At 41.5% G+C, this 27,874-nt stretch overlaps 1 protein-coding gene across 3 annotated transcripts in view; it reads left to right on the top strand.

The window, feature by feature from the left end:
* The window catches only part of gpr158a (G protein-coupled receptor 158a), a 155,524-nt gene that overhangs the window by 99,138 nt on the left and 28,512 nt on the right, over positions 1-27,874 (top strand). For all 3 annotated transcript variants that reach the window (XM_037537011.1, XM_017705533.2, XM_017705541.2), the window contains one exon: positions 22,051-22,160. In XM_037537011.1, the coding sequence (XP_037392908.1) occupies positions 22,051-22,160 (110 nt within the window). The remainder of the gene's footprint in view (positions 1-22,050; positions 22,161-27,874) is intronic.

Below are 27,874 nucleotides of genomic sequence, written 5' to 3' on the forward strand. Positions count from 1 at the left end.
TCTCCCTCCATCCCCCTCTGTCTTTCTGATTTTTATCTTTCTCCCTCCATCCCCCTCTGTCTTTCTGTTTTTTGTGTCTCTTCTTCCCCTCCTCTATTCCCCCCTCTCCTCCAGCGCCCCCCTTTTCTTTCTGATTTTGTCTTCCTCCCTCCCTCTCTCCATTTCCTCTCTCTGTCTCCCCCACTCTTTTCTTGATTTCTCCCGCTCTCTGTTCTCTGTGCTCCCTTTTTCCTTCCACTTCTTCTTTCCTTGTTTTTCAGTCGTGTCTTTTCTTTGCTCAAACTTCCTCTCGGCTCGCTCGGCGTCTCTGTGCCAGTCGTGGCTCTTTGAGGCTTGAATGGCAGCACTAATAGGGTCATGGTGAACTCTATCACATGGGTTTGATTGGGTTCTCCTCTTTGAACGCCTCCTCCCCGTGACTGACTGCAGCGCTATCGTGACACTCTGCCTCGGCTCTTCTGTGCGTGCGTTTTTGTGCGTGCGCTTTCGTTCAAACGCTGTCTGACAGGTTCTCGCCTGTGGTACTTCCTTGTCCTTTTGCACAAACGCTGAGAAACGCACCAAAAAAGGCAGATTACGTAATGGGGTGCCTTCTTTGAAGGAGGCGAGGGAAGCCTGCCTCAAAAGAAAGCTGAAAGGAGGCAAAGCATTACGCTACAGCTAACCCTGCTGTTATGTAAAGGTGAATAAAGGAGACTTTTGTGTTGCTGCAGCTCCGGGGGGCTTGTAATGGACTGTGCGAGCATGTGCGTGTGCATGAGGGTTCAGGAACATGCTGTTCTCTCTGCCTTACACTCTTGAGGGCAGTGCACAGGGGCCAGAGGTCACACTGCCTGAAGAGTGTGACAGGACAGCAGATGAGAGGAGCAAGCGGAGGATGCCTCTCTCCAAGACCTGAGAGACTTTCAGGTCCAGAGAGAGACCTCAGCCTCCACTGGCCTCACGTCGCACTCCTCACTCCTTTTAAAGCAATAGTTCTGGAAAAAAAGGAGGTTTATAGCTTTACTCTGTTAGAAATGAAGGCGCTGTGCAGGTACAAACTGTGTAAATGTTCCCTCAAAGGTCCAGCTGAGGTCTTAAGGTCTGATTGTAGAAGTTTGTCCAGGTGAAAAGTTCGTATTTGTACCTTTTTCATAACTGAATGTTTTAAAACGGAACAGTAGAATAAAAGCCTGGAGACGAGACGAGGGGTGTGTGGTGTCAGTACAACCTACAGCACATCATTTCAGTGGATTATGGTTCAGTTGTGTTCCTTAACTAAAGGTACAGAGATGTGCTCTTGAGGGGACCACCCCAGTGACAGTTTAGCACCATTATTTCTGAGAGCGTGGTTTTGCACTGCTGCTTCAAAGCTAATGGACCTCACAAGTAATGGAAGCTTATACCTCACCAATTAGCGTCGCTACAAGGACATCTCAAATAGACGTTCTTGTGAAAAAAAAACATGAAACTAAATATTTTCATGATATTTATTGTGAGACCTAGTTTTTCTGAGATATGTTATACAGATGAAAAGAAAACAGTAGTGCTGCATTTAAATAACAGCCAAAAACCACAAATGCGATGATTTTTATTCAAAGTTTTGAACACTGTAGTAAATCTAATTACACATGGCTAATTATGCTGTAACGAAATATCGCTGCTGTCGGGAGAAAACCTCGTATCTCCATTTTTGTTGTTTTGTACTTTTTTGCAGAATTTCGAAATGCCAGCTGACCTTGACAATTTACCAAAATGTTGTGATGAACGGACCAAAAGACATCCTCGAAAAAAGTGCTTGGGCTCCATTCACTTCCTTTCAAAATTAAGAACGTTTTTTTCCTTCTCCTGTAAAGTTACCAGGTTTTCTTCCGACAGCTGTGATGTGCAGTTCTTAGTGTTCTTGAACCCATTTACACACAATAAGGAAGTTGGCCTCAGAATTTTTTTTCCGTTTGGCAAAAACAGCTCAAATTTGGTGTCGGGTCACTGTGTGGCACTGCCTGTCCAACCAACCTTTGAAATTTTATCAACCCTTAAGTTTCATATTTCTAGAATTCATCAAAGTCTGAATTTTGGAAAAACAAGGAAAAAGTCCAAAACATTTATACAACAGTTTCTCTCTTATTGCATATATACTCAAGTTACCCATATAATATTGTCATTTGACTTGTTCTGAATCAGGTGTTGCTTATCTGTTATTATCTCCATTGAATAGCAGTTTTGTGAGATGTTTTCCTATTGTATTCATTTTGTCTTTGGTCAAAAAGGGTTGCTTTTTTTCATATGTTCAAAAAGAAAACGTATGTTCTGTTTATCTCAGTTTGATCATTTCTCATCAACTGATAAACTTGGCCACTGCCTCAACCAATCAAAAGATGTAGGAGGCCACTGATGAACATAAACAAGGCACCAAATGTACCTGCTGTACCTGCTGTACTATCAAAAACATGACAGGAAGGAAAAAACGAAATGTGAAAGAAAACACATCCAGATAATTCAGCAGCACTCCCAGCACACAGGCACAAAAAACTTTTCAACAAGATCATTTTTTTTCCATCAGAAAATTGTATTTGGACTAGAAAAAATGTAGTATATAAAATCTTATTTCTTATTGGCAAGAATGTTGAATTGTAAATTGTAGTAAAAACGGAATATTTGATATTAAGAATTGAATTCTTAGTAGTGAAAATGTTTATATATGTATATATATATATGTAGATCGCTGTTCTTGGAAGAAAACCTCCAAAATAACAACTTTACAAGAGAAGGAAAAAACTTACTCTGCTTTTGATGTAAGTCAATGGAACCAGATTTTTTTCCGAGTAATTTCAAGTAATTTCCTTTGATCTATTCATCATGAAATTTACATACAAAGTAGAGGCCCAAGGATACTTTCATTTTCAGTCAAAAACTCAAAAACATAAAAAATGGAGATAAGGTAGTGATATCTATATCTATATATATATATATAATAAATATAAAATACTTTGTCTTGGCTAACAATCAGCCAAACCTTGTGAAAACCTATTAACATGATCTAAATGTCTTAACGCTACTACATGCATTATTGGCAGCATTAGCCATTTTGATTGAATCATTCTTTTAACATGTTGTGTTAAAGGGATGCGCTGTGTGTGTCAAATGTGTTGTGTGTGCCTCTGTTCTCTTTCCATGTCTCCTTGTTTGACCTAGCCTAGCACAGCCCCAAATGCGAGGCTAATTCTCTCTCTATCTGTCGTTTATCATCTTTCGGATCTCAAAGCAATCTCTCTGCCAATTTAGGGGGCACCATGAGAGGAGAAAGTAAATACTCTAACTACATAGATCACGATACCAGCCAGCTAACAAAAAAGAATAAACAGTTGCACAAGCAGTCGGTTTAAATGGCTGTTAGCATTAGCCATTTAGTCAAAACAGCCGCTTAGAGAGCCAACCTCGCACGAAAATAATGACCCAGATCTCATTTTCAGTCGTCCAGTAAGCCAGTTTCTGTTTTGTCTCAAAAAACCAAAGTTGTACTGAAGGTTAAGCTACACTGAACTCTCAGTTTAGCTGAAAGGAGAGACACAAACGGGGCCTGGGAGGCGAGTGAACGTGTTGGTAATAGGCCATGCTGTTGAAGGTTGACGTCCTTTCGAGAAGTAGATACTCTGGCAGCGTCGCCACCCCCACCAAACCACCACCCGACCTCCATCTGTTCTCTCAGGAGCCACTCCAATATTTCCAGCTCTTAGCATTGATTATTAAGAGCGTGTTGAAAAAATGAGAGAGGAAGGAAGAGCGATACGGAGAGAGAGATGTGTTTTTATGTATAGTGGCATTTAGACTGTACCCCTCCTTTTCCCAGTAATGGTGCTGCAGAGAGAGCAGCCAAGACTGCGCAGCCAGTCTAATGGCTTTCTCTGAAACAAGAGACAGGCCTTAGGGCTGTGCAGACCTTTGTGTGTGCGTTTTTTAGTAGATGAGGTCTGCTTTGTAGGGATCTTATTGCAGGAGCTGAATCAGTTGGGACTTTGCAAATATAGTTTGAAAACTTACGGTAATGTTGCTTGTATGCTTTTGAGAACCTCTTATAACCTGACCTATTTCTGTCCTTCGAGCTACTGCTATCTGTAACACAGCGACGGACAGCGGGGTCCAAAAGTCTGAGACCACTACACTTTAAAAGCAAACTGCACATCTTAATGAAAGAATTAGGTCAACACAACTTAAATGACACAGACATTTGGAGATGCATAAGCTGAAAAACTAGGGTAGTAACTCCGTCGTGTTGAGAAGCATTTGTTAGCACATTTTGAGTCGGGTAAGTTTATTCAAATGTATTACATTCACTAGTTTTCTGTTAGTTGATTTTATAGGCAAATACAAACAGGCTAATTAAGGGTTGTGTTCAGTTTTCCCTTCTTCTAACTACATATGCACACTAATAACAGACCACACTGTTTACGCCATGTACTACACTCTTAAATAATCTTTAAGGGTTCTTTAGTAAAGAAACTAGTTCTATACAGGATCATAAACCCTTTGCATGATTAAATGGTTCTTTGCATCGTGAAAGGTTTATTCAGACTGATGGAGAATGTGCTGTAGATGGTTCTATATAGAACCTATTTGAAAAAGGTTCTATAAAGCACCCAAAAGGGTTCTTCTATTGTTACGGTGTTCAAACTTGGTTGGCATTACTGCTACTGAGTACTGAATGGATGGATGGATGGATGGATGGATGGATGGATAGATGGATAGATACTTTATTGATCCCGAAGGGACTTTAGCAGCCAGTAGCAGTCACACAGTACAGGACAGTAACAGTAGTAAGGGTGTAAACAATATAACAGGAAGAATAAATATAAGGCATATATACAAATAGAAAATGCAACAATCAGTAATAAGATCTGTAACCTGAGATGAAAGACGCAGTGCAATAATGACTGTACAAGGAGGTACAGGTAACAGCATACGATAACCATACTGAATTGGGGCAGTCATGGGCTGGAGGTTGGGGAACTGGCCTTGTGACCAGAAGGCTGCTGGTTTGATCCCCAGTGCTGACAGTCCATGACTGAAGTGCCCTTGAGCAAGACGCCTAACCCCCAATTGCTCCCCAGGTGGTGTGGATAGGGCTGCCCACCGCTCCGGGCAAGTGTGCTCACTGCCCCCTAGTGTGTGTGTGTGTTCACTAGTGTGTATGTGGTGTTTCACTTCATGGACAGGTTAAATGCAGAGGTGGAATTTCCCCGTTTGTGGGATTAAAAAAGTATCACTCAACTTAAATACATATGTGCAGATATTGGTACCAAAATAAAGTGTCTGGTGTCTGGATGTGCACGATGCGCAAAAAGGTATGTAGAAAGTACAATATGTGCAGCAAGGTGTCCATATGTGCAGATGGATATAAAGAAATATAAGATTAATCCTGAGATATAAGACCTATGATGAATCGTGATTTAACATGAGATTCAGATTCAGTCCTCATGTCTCCTCTTCCCTCTTCTCTCTTCTCTTCTGGCCTCCCTGGAAATATTTGAAGAGCCTGAATGGCTCTGGGGACAAAGGATCTTCTGAGTCTGTCGGTTGAGCAGCTCTGTGACAGTAACTTGCCTCTAAACATGCTCCTCCTGTCCATGATGATGGTGTGCAGTGGGTGGCCATCATCCTCCATAATGGAGAGCAGTTTGTGTAATGTTCTCTCAGCCACCTTGATCACAGAGTCCAGTTCTACACAGACCACTGACCCTGCTTGCCTGACCAGCTTGTTCAGTCGCATCTTGTCTCTCTTTTTTTGTGCTTCTTCAGCACACCACAGCATAAAAAAGACAGCTGGCAACCATGGTCTGATAGAACATCTGCAGGAGCTTCCTACAGATGTTTAAGGACCTCAGCCTTCTCAGGAAGTACAGCCAGCTTTGCCCCTTCCTGTACAGGATGTCTGTGTTGGCTGACCAGCCCAACCTATCAACCAGCTGCAATCTGAGGTACCTGTAGGTCATTACCCTCTCCACTTCAACCCCCTCAATAAAGATTGGCTGTGTGGGTGGCCTAACTCTGCGAAAGTCCACTACCATCTCCTTGGTCTTGGCAGTGTTCAGAAGCAGGTTGTTCCCATGGCACCACGCCACACTCCTGACATACTGAGGTCTACCAGTGAGGTAGTCAGTAATCCAGGAGACCAGGTACAGATTCACTTGCATCCTTACCAGCTTATCTCTCAGTTGGAGGGGCTGAATGGTATTAAAGGCACTGGTAAAATCAAAGAACATGACTCTTACAGCACAACCACCCTTGTCCAGATAAGTGGGCCCAGTGGAGAAAGTATAGCATGGCATCCTCTACTCTCTCCCTGTACGGCCGGGGGTCTGTTGCATGTCGAACTTGGGGTCTGAGAAGGTGTAGAAGAAGGCACTCCAGCGTCTTCATGACATGTGATGTTAGAGTGACCGGCTTGAAGTTATTGAGTTCACTGGGTCACCTGTGGGTTCAGTCGTGGGCTGGAGGTTAGGGTACTGGCCCAGTGACCGGAAGGTTGCCGGTTCAATCCCCAGTGCCAACAGTCCATGATTGTCCTTGAGCAAGACACCTAACCCCCAGTTGCTCCCCGGGCGCCGTGGATAGGGCTGCCCACCGCTGCCCACTCATTTGCTCTGGGCAAGTGTGCTCACTGCCCCCTAGTGTGTGTGTATTCACTAGTGTGTATGTTGTTTCACTTCAAGGATGGGTTAAATGCAGAGTGACCAAACAGGTGACCCACTGAACTCAATGACTTCAGGCTGGTCGCTCTAACACAGACCCCCCGCCGTAGTTCGCTTACAGGGAATTTCCCCGTTTGTGGGATTAAAACAAGTATCACTTATCCCCTTCTTGGGCACTGGAATGAGGCATGATGTCTTCCACAGTGTGGGAACCCTCCGCAAGCGTAGACTCAGGTTGAAGATTTGCTGTAGGGGTGCCCCTAGCTCAGCAGCTTTACTAGTACTGAGTGCTTATTGGTTACTATTACTGCTACGGAGTGCTGATTGGTTGGCGTTACTGCTACTGAGTGCTGATTGGTTGGCATTACTGCTACTGAGTGCTGAGTGGTTAGCATTACTGCTATTAGGTGCCGATTATTGTTATTGCTGGTACTGAGTACTGATTGGTTGACATTACTGCTACTGAGTGCTCATTGGTTGGCATTACTGCTACTGAGTGCTGATTGGTTGGGCAAGCTCCATGAAGACATGGTTTGATGAGTTTGGTTGATTATTGATATTGCTGGTACTGAGTGCTGATTGGTTGACAAGCTGATCAGCTCAATGGCTGAGTGAAGCAGTTCGCTCTCAGTGATGTCATGAATATAGATGTTAGACTCTGTTAGAAAGCCTTATATCTCGAGTTCAAAAATATGAGAGCAGTGTGGAAATATTTGATGCTGTTCTTTGTTCAGAAAATTAAGAATTTACAAACTACAGTTTTAATTTTGGACTCATTCGGTAGCGCCCTCTAGTGTGAGTCAAACCCGGAAGACGTTATTGAGATGCAGTTCTCCTCATTACTAAATCTCTGATGTGACTCCATTGCACCATACTCAATTAAAGAAAGAATAGTCCATATGTGAATCATTTATTGAAGAACCATGTAGTTGCAGCCTTGTGTCTCCTCAGCCCTCCAGATCCAGAACTGTCTCCAAGAACATGTTTGAATTGTTGACAATCAGGCCTGTTAACCCCTCAATAAATAAAAGCATCTGAATAAATAAAGGATCTACTTTTAGACTCTGACGTATGTCACCATGCATACTCCCTCTCTCTCTCTGTCTCTGTCTCTCACGCATGCTGTCTGACTCTGTCGCACGCTCTGTCTCTTGTTGTCTTCTTGTTGAAGATTCTCTTGTTCTCAGAGGAAGCCAGCTATAGTCAGGAGGATGTTCCTAATGTCCTAATGTTTATAGAAGAGCAAAGACCTCCAGGCAGATGTGGGAAATGTTTCTCTCTCTCTTTCTCTCTCTCTCTCTCTCTCTCTCTCTCTCTCTCTCTCTCTCTCTCTCTTACTAAGTCAAAGACAGCTTTATTATACACTTCTATGATGAGGAGAGATGATAATAATGTAGTTTCTTATGTGTGTGCTTTTATCAATGCACTAATGATTAACAATAGTTCTTTAGTAATGCAGCCACAAAGATGAATAAAGCTGCAATTTGCAGATTAAAGTGACTGTGCATTTAAAGTGAGTGAGATTAACGTTTCCCAGTAAAGTAAAGTGGCTGAGTGTGGAAGGTAAAGTGCAACAGATAAAGTGACCAGTATGGCTGAAGTAACAGTTCAGAGGGATTGTTTAAAGGCCCATCAGGTAGATCCATTCAACAATCTGATTGCCTGTGGAAAGAAACCTGTTCATGAGTCTGGAGGATTTGGCCCACATCCTCTGTAGCCTTGTTCTAGAAGGGAATGGAACCTTCTCTCTCTCTCCTATTTCACTGTCTGTCTTGAGTACAGGGCTCTCTGCATGCTGCTGGAGTTCCTCCACACCAAACTCATCAAACCATGCCTTCATGGAGCTTGTTTTGCGCACAGGGGCTCAGTCATGCTGGAATGGGAAAGGGTCTTCCCAGACTGCTTATAAATTGTTTAAAATGTGTTTGTGAGCTGTAGTATTAACATCACCCTTCACTGGAGCTAAGGGACCCAAACCCTGAACAACAGACCCAGCCCATTATCCCTCCTCCACCAAACTTTAGTGCTGAAACTATGCATTCTGACAAGTAGTGTTCTCCTGGTATCCACTAAACCCAGAGTCATCCATCAGACTGCCAGACAGTAAAACATGATTAATCACGGCAGAGAACGTTTCCACTGCTCCAGAGTCCAGTGGTGGCGATTTACACCCCTCCAACTGATGCTAGGCATTGCGTATAGTGATCTTGGGCATGTGTGTAGCTGCTCAGCCATGGAAACCCATTTCATGAAGCTCCCAACACACAGTTCTTGATGTTGCTTCCAGAAGCAGGTTGGAACTCTGTAGTGAGTGACACAATAGAGGATAGGCAATTTTCACCCTTGTAGGTCCTGCTCAGTGAGTTTGCGTTGTCTACTGCTCTGTGGCAGAGCTGTTGTTACTCAAGATGCTTCCATTTCACAATAATAGCACCTTTTTACAAACTTTCAGCTCTCTGTTTCTACACTCATTGTCCATTTGATCAGCTCCACTTACTGTATAGCTGCACTTTGTAGTTCTACAGTTACAGACTGTAGTCCATCTGTTTCTCTGATACTCTGTTACCCTGTTCTTCAGTGGTCAGGACCCCCATGGACCTTCACAGAGCAGGTACTATTTGGGTGGTGGATCATTCTCAGCGCTACAGTAACACTGACGTGGTGTGGAGGTGTGTAAGTGTGTGTTGTGCTGGTGTTGTGCTGGTCTGAGTGGATCAGACGCAGCAGTGCTGCTGGAGGTTTTAAACACCCTAGTGTCACTGCTGGACTGAGAGCAGTCCACCAATCAAGAATATCCAGCCAGCAGCATCCTGTGGATAGCATCCTGTGACCACCGATGAAGGACTAGAGGATGACCAACACAAACTGCAGCAGCAGATGAGCTGTCGTCTCTGACTTTACATCTACAAGGTGGGCCCACAAGGTAGGAGTGTCTAATAGAGTGGACAGTGAGTGGACACAGTGTTTATAAACTCCATCAGCACTGCTGTGTCTAATCCACTCAGACCAGCACAACACACACTAACACACCACCACCACATCAGTGTTACTGCAGTGCTGAGAATGATCTACCACGCATATAGTACCTGCTCCGTGAGGGTCCATGGGGTCCTGACCACTGAAGAACAGGGTAAAAGGGGGTAACAGAGTATCAGAGAAACAGATGGACTACAGTCTGTAACTGTAGAACTACAAAGTGCAGCTATACAGTAAGTGGAGCTGATAAACTGGACAATGAACGTAGAAACAAGGAGGTGGTCATCATGTTAGGCCTGAGGTGTAGGTAGGTATGCAAAATCTTGTGCTGTTTTGGGACAGAGAAAAAAAAGGGTGGTCTCTGATAAGTGCACAGTGGCATGGATTGAAAGTTCATACTTTCAGTTCAGAATTTCTCTTTATGATTCAGTGAATTACAAGTGAACTCTTAGTAAATGGTTACATAAAAAACAGTTGAATTGTTGGGGCTGTTTTTAGCACTTTTTCACATACGTGCCTGAGAGACTTTAGAGAGACGAGAGATGAGTTCTCCATTGCACTGTAGCGCTGTGATATCTGTATGGGATGCTGTTGTAGACCCTCTGCGTCCTGCTGCTGTTTTTCTATTCAGCAGTTTTCTCAGCCTCCAGAATCCAGCTGCTGAGCTGTATTTGTATCCTCAGCTTCTCTGCGGACTCCGAGCACCCAAGCCGCCGCACGTTCTGCTCTGTTTGCGCTGCAGAGAGATTTTCCTCATGCGCTTCACGGCTCTGCGCAGTGGCCAGCGGTTCTGCTGCCTCCTCTGGGGTCTTCGGCGTCCCTCCACTGACTCACACGCAGCCAGCCAAAAATCTCCACATGCCTGCATCTTTTCCTCTGCCATGGGAAAACTATTAATGCCTCTGCTAATCGGATTAACATTAACAATCCCGCAGGGGCCCTGACGCCACATCTGCCGCGCACCGATAATTGCGCGGCCTCAGATGTTTGTTCTTTTTTTGTCTTTCATGTTTTGGACGTGGCCCTGGCGCTGCAGTGCATCACATGTTTTGCCCTCACCTTCCTGCACCTGCGCTCTGATCAAACACACACTCAGAGCCGGGGTTAGGAGTCCTGAGGAAGGTTACACCGTGCTTAACTGATTTTTTGCTGTCTCGTGTATCGATTAAAGGACATAATTGCTTTTCACTGTGTGTCAGCATGAATGCTGTGTGAAGTCCCTGAAACGCCAACAAACCACGCGCTGGGAAGCAGTGTAGAGGATTCTTTTACACGTAATTCTGTCACTGTTAAAATTCGTGATTCACTTACAATGTAATAGAAAAGAAAATGTGCAAAAAATGTCAGTAGACGTACATTAATAATGGTAATAATCTGTAAAATTACAGGTTTATTTCTTAGAAATACTGTTTTTTTATTATTTCCTTGTTATGACAATGTAAAATAAGAAAGAAATGTCAATTAACAGTAGATGCATCCTAATAATGGTAAAAATCTGTAAAATTACAGTTTTATTTCTTAGAAATACTGTTTTTTTTATTATTTCCTGGTTATGACAATGTAAAATAAGAAAGAAATGGCAGTTAACAGTAGAAGTATGTTAATAATGGTAAAAATCTGTAAAATGACAGCTGTTTCATTTTTTGCCTTTTTCTGGCTACTTCCTAGTTCTGACATACAGTATGAAGTCCCCAAAAAGCAGTGTTGAAGATTCATCTCAACATATTTCTATCACTGTTAAAGACAAGTGTCACCTTTCGTGCATTACTTACAATGTAAAAAAAAAGGAAGAAAATCTATAAAAAATGTTAATTAATAGCAGCAGTATGTTAATCACGGCAAAAATCTGTAAAATTACAGTCATTTCAATTCTTGGAAATACTGCTTTTTTTCTAGTTAGTTCCTTGTTCTCACAATGTAAAAAAGTAACAATCTTACTTAACCGTATCTATAATCTATAAAAAAAAAAGTTAATTAACAGTAACAATATGTTAATAATGGTAAAACATCTGTAAGATTACAGACGTTTCATTTCTGAGAAACGCTGCTTTTTCTTGTTAGTTCTATGTTCTGACATACAGTACAAAGTCCCCAAAATGGCAGCAAACCACTAGTTTGGAAGCAGTATAGATTTTTATTTCCAACGTTTTTCTATCACTGTTAAAGACAAGCATCACTTTTTGTGCTTCAATTACAATGTAAAAAAGGACTTTTGTAAAAACCAACAGTAAAAGTATGTTAATAATGGTTAAAAATTCATAATATTACAGTTGAAATAAGACCTTTCCCTGGTTAGTTCCTAGTTCTGACATACAGTATTTTAGCATAATAATAACAACAGTGACAATTATTAAAAATAAATGCAAATGTCTGTGAAATAAAGATGAGAATGTATTTTTGTGTAAGTTGTGTTACATATATAAAATAAATAGTGTAGATATGGCTTGTTTACATGCATTTAACTCTAAAAAAACAGGTATTGACCCTCAAGATTTATAGTATATCGATGTAACAGGAGTCTTCACAGAACAGGGTGGGAGTCAAACGCAAGTTTATTGATTGAAAGACAATAATGGTGATGTTGATGGGCCCACACAAATCAAACCATTCAGAGAGTCAATCAAGCAAACAGTCCAAACACAAACACAATCTAAGAACCGTGAGTGGGATTAGAAAATGCAAATACAAAAAGCGCTCAGCATCCCAGGATTATAACCAAGGCTTGTGAGTGAGGATATGGGAAGCAGGGGTGCTGAGGGGGCAAAAATAATTTATTAAAAATAAAAAAATAATTAAAATTAATTTTTAAAAATCTTAAAAAACTATTTGAATGTAGTGGAGAGCTGTTCTGGGCCCCAAAAGCGGCCTTATACTGTTTTTACACATAGAAGTGCTGAATCTCAGTTTATGATTGTGGGTGTGATGCATTCAGCTACGGCAAACGATATCAACAATCTTATTGGTTGCCACCCAGCTCAGTTGTGTAAAGTTCATGCAGAGCGAGAGAGCAGAGTGAGCAGGGTGTACATCAGCGGTTTGATGCGTCAGTTATATGTGTATACTGTCATCTCTCACATGACAGCACATATGACACACCCAGAACTCTGGAGACAGTGAGGAATTCGTGGCTGCAGATGAAACTGGCAATGAAAATGTGTAGAGATGATAATGCTAGTAATCAGTGGCATACAGTATTGAAGTAAATGTAATTAGTTTCTGTACTTAAGTATTTTTTGTGTATCTGTACTGAAGTTTTTCCGTTCTGGGCGACTTTCTCCTTTCACTCCACTACATTTCAGAGTCTAATATCCGACTTTTTCCTCCTACATTTTGAGAAATCTGTGGTTTCTTTTGGTTTCTGTGTGTATAAAAACGTAACATGTCAAAACGAAAGAAGCGCAAAGCCAGAGCACCAATCAGGGCCCAGCGGTCACTTTGTTTAGAGCTGGTTTTGACCTGTTGGTCATACCGACCCAGTGCAGCACGCGGTTCAACGTCAGCGCAGCAGCGTAAAACTTTGGGAGAGTCTGTTCAACATAAATGATGAACTAACCTAACTTTGTGTAAATAGAGCTCAATATAGAAATATGTCCACATATGCAGTCGAGACTGACGCGGCTTTTTTCTGAATGTCTACAAACACCAGTTCATTTTATAGTAAATGAGTTTGGGCTGGTTTATGTTTATGAACAGACGCCTACAGATCAACATAGTAAAGGAGCTCATCTGTGATCCTGAGTTTAAAGCCAGTTTTTATTCAACTTAAACTTGGAACTAAGTTGTAAATAAATCTGAAACTGAAACTTTGCTTGTGTGTAAAAAGTGATTTCAGAGCCACTCGGTTCTCCCTGATGGAAACTGTTTACCTTCAGTGTTTTGTGCTTCTGATCATTTTAATAGACGTCAGCGTCACTAATTAATGACGTTCTATTAAAAGACTGGTTTACCAAGAGAGACGCTGGAGGACTTTCACCTGAAATGAGTTCATGAAGCCAGTCTGGTTATAAAAATGATAACAGGACCAGATCAGAGCCAGAATTACTCTTTTAGTACTTTTACTTTATACTTAAGTACATTTGAAGGTAAATACTTTAGTACTTTTACTCAAGTGGAGGTCTAAAGGGAGGAACTTCTACTTTTACTGGAGTGATATTTTACCTTGGGTGTCTCTGCTTTAACTCCATTACATGGGTTGTGTTTAATTTAAGCCTATGAGAAACCAGAAGGTGTCCTGAGATACAGGAAAGTGTCTAAGCTGAGAGTGTGGACATTTGAAGCAGCATGTATGAGACGAAGTGACATCAAGCTATAATATGACAAGAGATGAGAATATATACACATAACTGACACATCAAACTGCTGATGCAGACTCTGCTCACTCTACAGTCTCATTCTGGGTGGACTTCATGCAAATAAGCTGAGCGGCGACCAGCCAGATTGTTGACATGTGATGTGGTAACCCTTGTGTACCAGTCTCTCACTGAGACTCAACACTCGAACGTGAACCTACTGTATTCAAAATACATGACATTATTATGTTATATGATTGTTTATGTTTAAAAAAAACAACATTAAGCCACTAATATTGTTTATGTCCTAGCGACACAACAATAAAGGGGCCGACACTGACTAACTAACTTAAATGATGCACAGCTACAGGTTTTGAAAAGTATAAAAATACAAATTGTAAACGCAAAATCCACACAAAACAAGCACAAACAGGTATTTATTACCCTAAAACTGATTTTAAGCCGTTTTTCTTTATCTTTAGCAGTTGCAGTTCAACAGTCCCGAAATCCATGAGAGCTGTAGCCCCCTCAGCTCCCCTATTTCTCATGTCCATGGTGGGACCCACCAACTTTCATCCCATTTTAGCCATATTAGCACTTGCTTGTGTCTGTGAGAGATATTTGCTTTGAACTTTTTTCCTCATATTAATCATTAATATAATATGCTTACACCTGGTTGGCAGCAGATCTTCTTTATTGGTTGCTAAGTTGTTCCCAGGCTGCTGCTCTGGTATCCCAGGTGGTTGCTAAAGGGCTGCTAGTCTATGCTATGCTATCCAAAATGAGATGCCACATTTTTTTGATAATTTTTATTAAACAGAACATGTTCAAATGTGTAATGATGTAATAAGGCATTACAATAAACACATGTAACATACATCAAACTACTGACATGGGCTCACTTTGCTCTCCCGTTCTGGATGAACTTTGCAAGTAAGCTGAGAGTCGACCAACCGGATCAACATCTGATGCCAAAAATGCCAATGTTAGGCTGCTACAATGAAAATACAACATTAATTTAAACGGCTACTGCAGATTTTGAAAGCAGAAAACAAGCACACATGGGTCTTTGCTGCATTCATATTCATTTAAAATGTAGTTCTTATATTTTGTGGTTATTTCTAGCAGTTGCAGTTCATCAATCATAAAATTTGGAGGTTGCTGCAGCTCCCTCACCCCAATGGTGATTTTCATTCAATAGTAGCCATGTTAGCACCTCATCACTTCTTCTTCTTTCAGCTGCTCCCTTTAGGGGTCGCCACAGCGGATCATCTGCCTCCATCTTGCCCTATCCACTGCTTCCTCTACTTTCACACCCACCATCTCCATGTCCACCTTCACTACATCCATAAACCTTCTCTGAGGTCTACCTCTTCTCCTTCTACCCGGCAGCTCCATCTCCAACATTCTTTGCCCAATATATCCACTATTCCTCCTCAACACATGTCCAAAACATCTCAACCTGGCCTCTCTGGCTTTATCTCCAAACTGCTCCACCTTCACTGTCGCTCTGATCTGCTCATTTCTAATCTTGTCCATCCTTGTCACTCCCAACGAAAATCTCAGCATCTTCATCTCCGCCACCTCCAGCTCAGTCTCCTGTCTTTTAGACAGAGCCACAGTCTCCAAACCAGACATCATAGCAGGACGCACTGCTGTCTTGTAAACCTTCCCTTTCACTCTTGCTGCTATCCTTCTGTCACACATCAGCCCTGACACCCATCTCCACCCACTCCATCCTGCCTGCACCCTCTTCTTCACCTCTTTTCTACACTGTCCATTGCTCTGGATGGTTGACACAAGATATTTGAAGTCATCCACCTTTATGACCTCTACTCCTTGCATCTTCACCTTTCCACCTGCCTCCCTCTCATTCACACACCTCATCACTGTCAGAACAAAACCTTGTATGTTCAAAACGGTGACTTTCAGGAGAAAAACTAAACTTTTTTAACTTGTAATGGAAATATGTAAAGTAAGTTGAGAGAAGCACATTGAGTGGCCGACAGTTACAGCTGCGCTGTGTTAAAGAGCACTGTGTGAGATCTTTCTTACCCACTGCTATAAGGCTCTACGAGTCTCTTTACTGCAGAGATGGTACTGATCTCCTGCTGTCTGAACTGAGCTGAACCACATCACTATATCACCTCTCCTGTTAATACTCACTGTGCTTTATATCATAACCTGCGGCTGTAATGACACTTTCACTGTGCACTTTACACTGTAATATTGCTGCTACTTCTAGTTGTGTCTACACTCACTGTTTAGTTTACCTCATACCACTCAGTGCCTGCTATCATGTAAATACAACTGTCTCATATCGCTGCTGTCGGAGGAAAACCTCGTATCTCCATTTCTGTCGCTTTTCCGTTTTTGACATAATCTGAAAATGCCTGTTGTCCTTTAAATACTGTGTAAATTTCATAGTGAATGGACCAAAAGAAACAACCCAAAATGACTTGGGAAGACGTCTGGTTCCCTTGTAAAGTATGTTTTTTTCCTTCTCCTGTAAAGTTACTATTTTGGAGATACAAGGTTTTCTTCCAAAAACAGCGATATGCTATGTATATATGCAAATAGATATACTTTATTTCTACTCTTATTCTTATGTCTATTTTTATTTTATTTTTCTAGTGGATGTAAGTGTATGTGCAATTATATGCCTTGCTCCTGAAACACTGCAATTTCCCTTCAAACTAAAGTTTGTTCGTTCTCCCTTTCTTTCTTTCTGAAGTAAAGTGTAAAGACAGTGGTCATATTGGACTATTACAATTGGTCATCTTGAAATTTAGTGTGTTTTAGTGTTCAAATTATTAAAAAAGTATAAAAGAAACCCCCCCAAAAAAAAACAAAAATAGAGGCAGAAGGTTTTAGAGCAACAGTGGTAATTGCTTGTGCGAGTGTGAGACGTTTCCTTTGGACTTTTTAATTTGATTTAATTTTAATTAAATAATTAATTTTAACTTATTAAGTAATATTGGCCAGCCGTATAGCATTCTCACTCCTGGCTGTCAGCAGATCTTCTTTAATCATTTACTAATATGCTTGTAACACAGAAATCTGACGCTAATATCATCTTCATCTCATATCAAATGCCTGTGGTGGATTGTTGAAAAGCAATAGTTCGATAAAATTAACAAAAATGTGTAAACTTGACATGTTTGGTGACTGAAGTTTGCTTCTTTGGTTTTCCATTAAAGCTACAAGGCTACTGAAGCTAACAAGGTAATAGACACTTATTAGCAATCAGCACCAGCTTGCTCGGTGTCCCGGAAGGGTTACTGTATCAGCGGTGATGTTAGAGCAGTGCGGCGGTGCTGAGGTGAAGGCGATGTTGACTGTTGGAGTCGTGCTGGAGGCCTCCGCCGCTCCCTCTACTCATTAGGAGCTGGCTGCCTCACCGCTCCCCCACCAGCTCTCCTGCGTCTGGACCTCAGACAGCCCTGTCTGCATCTGCCTTCACACATACACTCAGCACTCAGCTCAGGCCGTGAGAGCACAGTAGTTTAAAGTTTTCCCAAGCAATCAAACAAAGTTTTCTCTGAGTCAGGCCAACATTGTTCTTTTTTTCCCCAGAATGCTAACTCTAACAAACATCAACTCAGGTGGAGAGACAGGCCAGATTCTCAAAAATAAAGGTGTCAAAAGAGTTGTTTGGACGGGTGCCATAGAAGAACCAGTTTTGGTTCTTTAAAAAGAAAGGTTGTGCAATGGAAGAACCCATTTGTGTAAGTGAGATGTGTGTAATGTGAATATTCTGCATCAGTAAAATGTTTCTTAGAAACTTACAGTCAGAGACCATGATTTCCTTTATTTAATTTCCAGTTAAAAAGCTATGAGGTACAGGTTATGGATATTAAAGGATAATAAAGGATGTGTAATTGTCTAAAAATGTACTAATAATCCAAAATGTACATTTTCAAATCAAATCAAATAATTATTTTTATCACATTTGTGAAAATCTTAGGCGCCTAGCCCCCTTGTAGAATTTAAATACAAAAAAAAAATATATATATATATATATATATATATATATATATATATACATATACAGCAATAAGTTATGAAATAAAACTTATTGAAATAAAGTAACACTATGATATGTACTGTTGTACAGAGATGCCTGTATGTGCAGTTAGTGAGTCTGAGGTACATAAATAGATGAGATGCAGGGGTGAACATCTGGAGAAAGCTTTTTAAAACTCATACATCTTGATCTGGACTGGGATTACTTGGACTGTGAGAGGCAGAAAAGGCAACCAACTGAACTTAGGAGGTGTGGAAACGTATCCCTGCAGATTTCTTTGAAAAACTGAAAGCGGGTCTCCTGAAAAGAGCGGAATCTGGAATAAAGGCTAAAGGATGGACACACTGAATACTGAAAGATTTTATATTCCATAATTAACCGGTGATTAATGTCTTTGACTGAAAGTTGGCCTCCGATTTTTTCGTGGTACTGTACATGCAAGCCAAGAAACATTAAGGGACTTTTATTTTGAAGAGTGTAGATAAACGACTGCTGTTTTTCAGCAATCCTATTTTGACAGTTACATCTGCCTCTGTGGATTCATTCGTGGCACAACTTCACACCTGTTCAGCAGGAAAACTATCAAAATAAGAGTCCCGCTTCATGTACTGTTGAACGTAGACTTACTTGATTTAATTGAACACTAAAATGTTGATTATACACTATGCATTTGTGAAGCTACTGCTACTAATACTAATACTACTACCACCTACTACTAATACTTACATTAATATAGTATAATTAATATTAGTAGCAGTTGTAGCAGTGGTAGTTGTGGTTTGCGGTGACAGAGGAACTTAATAAACGTCAACTAAGATGCATTTAAATGAGTGCAAATATCATATAGTTATGATTCATACTTGAAATCAGATATGAGTCACTTCTTTCCTTGCATTATTTCAACCAACCACCATATGAGAAGACCACATGGCCGGTGGACCCCAAGTTTGAGACCCCTGCTTTATTTTTTGTCCTTCAGCTTAATTATGACAAAGCGGTGAATGTTGGAATAATTCATAAGTACATGCGTACGTCATTTTTTCCCAATCAATCCCAAACTATTCCTTTCTGAGGCGGAACCACACTGCAGTCGTTAGACTGCAGCCAGAGATGAGCTCCCCGATTGTGTATATAGGCCGAGTGCAGGGAAGCAGTACATGCTCAAGCCAAATACAGTGAGGAGGTGGCTGTTGGGGCCGCAGCTGTGAATTTGTATTTCAATCAGGGTTCAGGCCCAGCAGCTCGAGCCTATCTGCTTAGCCGGAATAGGCAGAGCGTTCCGAGCCATGCTGTGATGGAATGGTTCACTGCTTGCTAATTCCTCAGAGTCAATTGAAATGGGTCTGGGCAGTACCGTATTAGCCAGGAGTCTGGGTAGCAATGTATTAGCCAATTGGATGGATGGATATGCAAGCTGCTAAAGGTATAACAATGTCAGTATAGTATCTGAACTAGGTATCTAGAGTATTGTGTGGCTGCAGGAACTACTCTCAGGCCCCATCGTTTTCAGAGTTAGCTCTACTCATATTACTTTAGCACTACCCAGTTAGCTGGTTAGCTGATGCCAATCATGTACATTTTTAGAGCTCCGTATTCAAAGCATTGCATAAACCTTCATTGCAAAACAGATAAAATTGTACTCTTCATGTTCTTCATCCATCCATTTTCCAAGCTGCTTCTCTGTCAGGGTTGTGGGGGGGTGCTGGAGCCTATCCCAGCAGTCATTGGGCAGAAGGCAGGATACACCCCGGACAGGTCGCCAGTCCATCGCAGGGCAGACAGACAGACACAAATAGTCACTCACACCCAGGGGCAATGTAGCACATCCAATTGGCCTGACCGCATGTCTTTGGACTGTGGGAGGAAACCGGAGAACCTGGAGGAAACCCACACAGACACAGGGAGAACATGCAAACTCCACACAGAGAGGACCCCGGTCACCTGGCCAGGGAATCGAACCCAGGCCCTCCTCGCTGTGAGGCGACAGCGCTACCCACCGTGCCACCGTTCATGTTTTGTTCCACTAAAATTGATGGGAAGTGCAATGTTCCATTTCCCCCAATGGGTGGGGTTGATTGTTACATACAGAGGGTCAGTTGTAACGCTGGCTAGAAACGTCTGATGAATTAGAGCAAAGTTAATTCAATATAATTCTAGGTTGTAAGAAATAAATACATTTTCCAACCAAACTACGTTATATATTATCATCTATAAGACACACAGACAGCTAATCCGTTCACAAACATCAAATTATATACAAAAATTAATACGAGACAGTGTGTCAAACAATGGTGATTTTATTTTTTGTCCAAAGAAGAACAGCAAATAAAAAACATGACACATGAGTAAAATATGGAACATTGTTTCTGAATAACTGTAGCTTTACCGACTGTTAATGCCAATTTCATTAATTAACGTATTTAAAACCAAAATATCAACATCTGAAAGATAGAAATAAAGTGGAAGAAAATCCACATTTTAAGATTTTTTTTCTTTTTCATCTTAAAATCTGTGTAAACATATGAAAAAAGAGGAAAAACTTCTTTTGTCATTGTTTAATAAAGGGGGCTTAGTTATAAAGCCGTGTAACAACAACCCTGCAGTACAGAGGCTGAACTTAAGCCCAGCTAACACGTCCTGTGAGCTTGTCAGCTACTTCAAACGGTGCTACGTTGTAGACAACCAGATCGTGTTTAAAGAAATGTAAGGTTGTTTTTTGTGATTCACACAAAAAGCTCAGTAACCAAAAAACACTTGTGTTGAAAAAGACTGAAAAGACTCTTTGGCACAGATTTCTTTAAAACGCTGATGAATCGCTTGGAATTTCGGTGGGAGAGCATGGCTAGGAAATCTGGTACTGTGCAAGCCCAAAAAAAGTAAAGGACTTTTATTTTGAAAAGTCTCTGCTGTTTTTCAGCAATCTTATTTCAACTTCTAGATTAACGCATGGCACAGTGGCCAGATTTAGAAATGAATAGAGTTATAAAATAAAACTGAAAATGCATAATTAACCATTTTAGCAGGAACACTATCAAAATAAGAGTCCCATTTCATACACTGTTGAATGAGGGCTTACTTGATTTGTAAAGTTACTGCTACTAATACTAATACCACTACCACCTACAACTAATACTAATATTAATATATAATATTATATAATATTAATATATTGTTTGGAAGAGTGTCCAGAGTGCTTGACCCTTTATAACAACACATAGTCTATGCTAAGATGTGCCCTGCATTAGGTTGCCCAGCGCTCATATATTTATTCATTATTAATGATGGGAAATATGGGAGAAATATAACAATGTAATATTTGAAGGCATCTTCACAATATTTCATTTTTCCAAAGTTTGCCAAAAAATTTGGAATGGGCAAAATAGCACTGTCACTTTTAAAAAAGGCTATGACAAACTGAGACTACTTATTTTAATGCAGTCTTCAACCACATAAACTGATTAAGATGAAAAATGAAATAGTTACTAAAAACAATTGGATAAAATACTATGCTGTTTATGCAGTTACTTTAGATTTGTTGTTATTTACAGACGTTCTATAACTGATCTAAATCTTTTTCTGATGTGTTCAGTTCTTTAGTACTGATGAGATCAACAATATGCTCAGAAAAGCACTGTGATATAATTTAATATAATGACATAGTAACATATCACTCTCAGTATGTTTATTCCCCTTCAGTGGATGTATACATGGAGAAAAATGAAAGTAGTGAAAGAATGGTTGGTCGTTTGAAAGTTTCACTGTTCAGAAATGAAATAGCTGGTCAGGGAAATTAGGACAAAATAGAAAGTTAAGTAAATTAACCAAAACATACTCATGTGTAGTCTTCTTGTTTCTGAAACCACAGCACTGAAGCTTTACAGTGTTGGGTATTTGTGACAGCTCACTGCACTCTTTCTGAGAGTCGTTGTTGAACTCAATATTTTTATTCATCTTTTCTTTGCGGACAGCAGCCAAGGACAAAACAGCAGGGGTCCGTCGTGAAATTCCTCTTTCTCTCGCCAGTTAACAGAACAAGCTTCTGCAATTATGGAAATGCATGTACATATAAATGCTCTTGTGTTTTCCGCAGGTGATGGTTCTGTACTTCCAGCCCAGCGTGTTCCGCTGTATCCTGCTGAGATGGGTGCGCATGCTCGGCTTTGCTACAGTGTATGGAACAATCACGCTCAAACTGTACAGGTACTCATATAACTTATATATATATATATATATATATATATATATATATATATATATATATATATATATATAATTTCAATAAACGAGGAGGTGGATGGATGGATGAATGGATGGATGGATGGGTGGATGGATGGATGATTGGATGGATGGATGGATGGATGGATGGATTGATGCATTAAATGTATAGATGGATGGGTGGATGCATGGATGATTGGATGGATGGATGATTGGATGGATGGATGGATGGACGGATGGATTGATGCATTAAATGTATAGATGGATGGATGGATGGATGGATGGATGGATGGATGATAGATACACATAGAGACACTCTTACAGTCAGACACTCTTACAGTCAGACACTCTCACAGTCAGACACTCTTACAGTCAGACACTCTCACAGTCAGACATTCTTACAGTCAGACACTCTTACAGTCAGACACTCTCACATCAGACATTCTTACAGTCAGACACTCTTACAGTCAGACACTCTCACAGTCAGACACTCTCACAGTCAGACACTCTTACAGTCAGACATTCTTACAGTCAGACACTCTTACAGTCAGACACTCACAGTCAGACACTCTCACAGTCAGACATTCTTACAGTCAGACACTCTCACCTCTCACAGTCAGACATTCTTACAGTCAGACACTCTCACAGTCAGACACTCTCACAGTCAGACATTCTTACAGTCAGACACTCTCACAGTCAGACACTCTCACAGTCAGACATTCTTACAGTCAAACACTCTCACAGTCAGACATTCTTATAGTCAGACACTCTCACAGTCAGACACTCTCACAGTCAGACATTCTTACAGTCAGACACTCACAGTCAGGCACTCTTACAGTCAGACACTCTCACAGTCAGACACTCTCACAGTCAGACATTCTTACAGTCAGACACTCTCACAGTCAGACATTCTTATAGTCAGACACTCTCACAGTCAGACACTCTCACAGTCAGACACTCTCACAGTCAGACATTCTTACAGTCAGACACTCTCACAGTCAGACATTCTTATAGTCAGACACTCTCACAGTCAGACACTCTCACAGTCAGACACTCTCACAGTCAGACATTCTTATAGTCAGACACTCTCACAGTCAGACACTCTCACAGTCAGGCACTCTCACAGTGTTTTGAAAGTCTTTTAGAGGATATGGACAGCTAAGGATAGAAGGGTGGCTGGATGAATGGTTGGGTGGGGGTATGGGTTGATAGGTGAATAAGTTAATGGATGGCTTGGTTGATGGATGGATGGGTTGGTGGATTTATGGATTGGTTGATGGATATCAGCTGACACTGAATTGTCTTTGCTATGGAGAAGCTTAAGCCTTGGATGCACCGCTCTACCTCTAAACAGATACTGAAAACAATGAATGTCTCACACTTTACTAATTTTATAAAAGGAGAATTATAAAAGTAAAGTTGGGGATCACAATCTAAACAGCTAGGGATCACACATTGTCCAGTTTGGAGCTTCTTGCCTAATCACAGATCTACTGTTACTAGGAGACAGTAGGAGATCAACAGCTTGCTGATTTTCATTAACTATTGATAGGACACCATCAGATTCGAGTCGGTATAATCATACACTGCTGCAGTGGGGACATTTCATATAATTTACTCTTTTATTTATCCAGCGTTTAAAAGTGTCAGCTGCACTGTGCATTTTACACATTTCACGATGAATGGACCAAGAGAAGATGTGCAAAACGATCTCGTCATAGTAATTTACACACACACTTTATGTGGATAGCCCACATAACCTTATCCTCAACCCAAAACCTAACCCTAACTCTGGCCCTAAACCTAGCCGAATCCTAACACGCTGCCTGACGCTGAATCACCAGTTTCACCAGATCATTTTGAATCGTTTTAACATCTGGAGATAATTTATCAGGCGCTGCAGACGAACATCATCTAGCGCAGACTCTGCTCGATGGTGAGTGATGGCTCTAATCGTGGTAGAACTCATGTAATGCAACACCGGCTGTAGAGCAGAGCTGAATTATCAGCAGGCTTTGGCTTCGAGATTGCGTGAGTGCTCTGGAAGAGACATTCTGTCTCCAAGGATTTTTGATCAGTGCCTGCAGGAGTCCAAGAGGTAGCTGCACACCTACACACACACACACACACACACACACACACACACACACACACACACACACACACACACACACTGACATGTACACATGCAGGAACACACGCTCGCCCACCGGGTGACTCACAGGCATTTCACGGCTGGCCATGTTATTAAATGTCAGAACGTGCACTTTCCTAATATGGCTGCCGATGCGGCGCTGTCCGCGGTGGGCTCTGCCATTTCAGAGCGAACTGTCAGAACAACCCCACAGACCGCTGGCTGGGGAGGGGGAAAGAAATGTCAGCCGACAGATTGGCCGGTGCAGGACAGGGGCCAAAGGCTTTGCCTCTGTGCCATCAAAGCCTGAGCTATGTTCGCATGTTTGGTTGGGCTCCTGCATCGGATTAAAGGAACCGTCTTTCCGGAAATGCGAACGCCGTCATTTAGCACCATCCAAATAACAGCGCAGTCATGCTAACTGGTGGGTACAAGCCTCCAGCCCTTATCAGCCACGTTAGCATATTTGTTTGGGCTCCTGCCTCGGATTAAAGGGATGGCCTTGCCAGAAATGCGAACGCCGTCATTCAGCACCATCAGCAAATTACAACGCAGTCATGCTAACTGGTGGTTGTTAGCTGCGTTAGTGTTTTTGGTTGGGCCGCCTACTCAAACTAAAGGGGTAGTTTCACCAAAAATGTGAAAGCTATTGATGAGCATTAGCCAAGTAACCGTGCAGTCATGCTCACTGGTGGTTACCAGCTTCCAGTCGTTAGGTTTCCAGGCCACGGTTGCCATGCTAGCATGTTTGTTTGACCTACTCCATTGATGTTTTTAGCCATACAAGTGCTGGTGGCTGTTCTGAACTCTTACTGTGAGCTTATTAGAAGAGCTTTCATGCTCACCTTGTCTGGTTGCACAAATGTGATGCTAACTTTCATAGACAGCTATTGCATAGTGGTTGGGATAGTAAGGTGGGTAACACCTCTGCTTTCTACACTGTAGACTGGGGTTCAACCCCCACCTGGGCAAACACCCTACACTATACCATTAAGAGTCCTTGGGCAAGACTCCTAACACTGCCTTGGCCTGCCTGTGTAAAATGATCAACTTGTAAGTCGCTCTGGATAAGAGCGTCTGCCAAAATGCCATAAATGTGAGTGCATGCTTCCTATCTTTGTTAGGCTCCATTCAGAGTCCTTTACATGCAGTTTAGTGGGTTCCACGTTATTTCAGCAGCCGTTTAATGAACTTCTGATCACGGCTGTAACGTTTTCACCCTCTGCTTCTCCTGGTGTTCGGTCTTTGGACTGCTTTATCAAGGGAAGGTTTTCCCCTGATGAGTCACTGCGGTCTCCTTCTACGCAGAGTTAAAGTTTATATTAGTCCTAATTCCCATTTAATGTCAGTGGCCTATAAAAGGTGTTGGCACTACGTGTTCCCTGGCTGCTTTGGGTGAAGTGTACTTTAAAAAAAAGATTCACGACCTTGTTAAGCCACGCAGAGAAAGGCCCTGCTGAAACCGTAGGAGAGAAAAAACAAATAACAGAAGGCACTTAGGCCAAAATGGCCACAATTTATTACATTTTATCGAATGGTTGAGACAGCAGAGGCAGAAGACAAATGGAGAGCGACTCGTCCACCGGGACCTGGAGTCTGAGTCCTGGAGCCAGGCCTCGAGACCAGGAAGAGCACTCTAGAAGTGGAGGACGGAGCGGAGCAATGAGAGACAAGATGGATATGCTGACAGATGACGCCTAGATCATTATCTACAGTGGTGTGCAAAAGTTTGGGCACCCCTGGTCAAAATTCCCATTACTGTGAACAGCTAAGTGAGTTTAAAATAAACTGATCTCCAAAAGGCATAAAGATGAAACATTTTCATTATTTTAACCTTTTCAACTCCTTGAGATCACCGGTGGTTCCAAAACACACTGCGTCATGTTCTTCATAACTTTCATATTTCATAACATACGTTCAGAAGCTGGGCGTCGTGTGAGGCTGTAGCTCTTCTCTCCAGTCTAATAGACGGTGATGTCATTTTAAACCCTTATAATAAAAGAAGCTGAACTCAGTTTGTTTTTCTACTGAAAGTCGACCCGTTTTTCCCCAAATCTGGGCTCTAAACTATAAACAGACGGCGTCTCTTCAGTGATCTGCTCTGGAAACATCACTTTTTATAAAATAAGAATAGAAGAGAATTAACAACCATTTGTCTCTGTGTTTGCACACTGTGAAATTAGCCCTCTGCATTTAACTCATCCATGCAGTGAAACACCCACATGCATGCACTAGTGAACACACACACTAGGGGGCAGTGAGCACACTTGCCCAGAGCAGTGGGCAGCCCTATTTTTTGGGGTTGCCCTATAATTGGGGGTTAGGTGCCTTGCTCAAGTGCACTTCAGTCATGGACTGTCAGCTAAGGGGATCGAACCGGCAACCTTCCAGTCACAGAGCTGGTTCCCTGACCTCCAGCCCACAACTGCCCAAAGTTTGACTGCATTGACAAAGAGCGTCTGAGATTTGTGTAGATCATAAAACACACGTTCTGCTAATTTGAGGCGAGCTTAAATAATAAATAAATAAAATAAAAAACGATGTTTATTTCATGCAGTTACTGAATAATATGCTTTACGATTTGGTCATATAAATTCAGATGGAAAAAACATAATATACCCAGGCCAATAGGCAAGATTAGTGTATTCTTTTTGTTTTGTACAATTTTAGAGTGGGGAAAGGAGAAAAGGTTTCAGCACTCCAAAAGATTTGAGCTCAGATAACCTTTACCTAACTCTCAGACCCAAATTAGCTTGTTAAGGCCAGGTGATGCAAATTTCAAAGCTTTATAAATCCTCAAACCTTGTCCCAACAATCAGCCGCCATGCAGCCGCCATGCAGCCTCCTCGAAGCAGCTGCCCAACACTCTGGCTTGTGCCCACAGAGGAGGAGACGGCTATAAGAAGATAGCAAAACAGTTTCAGGTAGCTGTTTCCTCACTTCGTAACGTAATTATGAAATGGCAGTTGGAACAGTGGAGGTCAAGCTGAGGTCTGGAAGACCAAGAGAACTTTCAGCGAGACTATGGAAACCATAAAAAGTGATTTAAGTATTAAAGAAATGTGTCCTCTTTCACTTTATGCCTTTTGGAAAGCTGGTTATTTTTTACTCGTTTAGCTATTCACAGTAACGGAACTTGTGGCTGGGGTACTCAAACTTTTGCATGCCCCTGTATATTATTACTGTATATATTATTAGCTCTCAGTCGGTCACTATGTATATTATAGGCTGTCAAAAAGTCATTATAGAGCAAACAATAGGAACAGTTGTGAATCAGACAAAAGCTGCTGGTGTTCTCCGAGCAATGGACTGACCGCCCCAGAGTCCAGACCTGAACACCACTGAATGTGTTTGGAGTTATTAGGATCATGAGAAGCTGAAAATGCTCAACCAACTTTTAAGACTGAACTTTGTGGATGTGCTTTTTTCTAACGCTGGAAAATGATGACCTTGTTCTTAATGTCCATTTTGACAGGACCTTAAACAAATGAATGGCGGTCTCTGACTTCTGCACAACGCTATATGTTAATGTAACATTAATGTAAAGAGATTTTTCCATGATCAT

Source organism: Pygocentrus nattereri, chromosome 3, assembly GCF_015220715.1.
Source record: "Pygocentrus nattereri isolate fPygNat1 chromosome 3, fPygNat1.pri, whole genome shotgun sequence".
Lineage (NCBI taxonomy): Eukaryota > Metazoa > Chordata > Actinopteri > Characiformes > Serrasalmidae > Pygocentrus > Pygocentrus nattereri.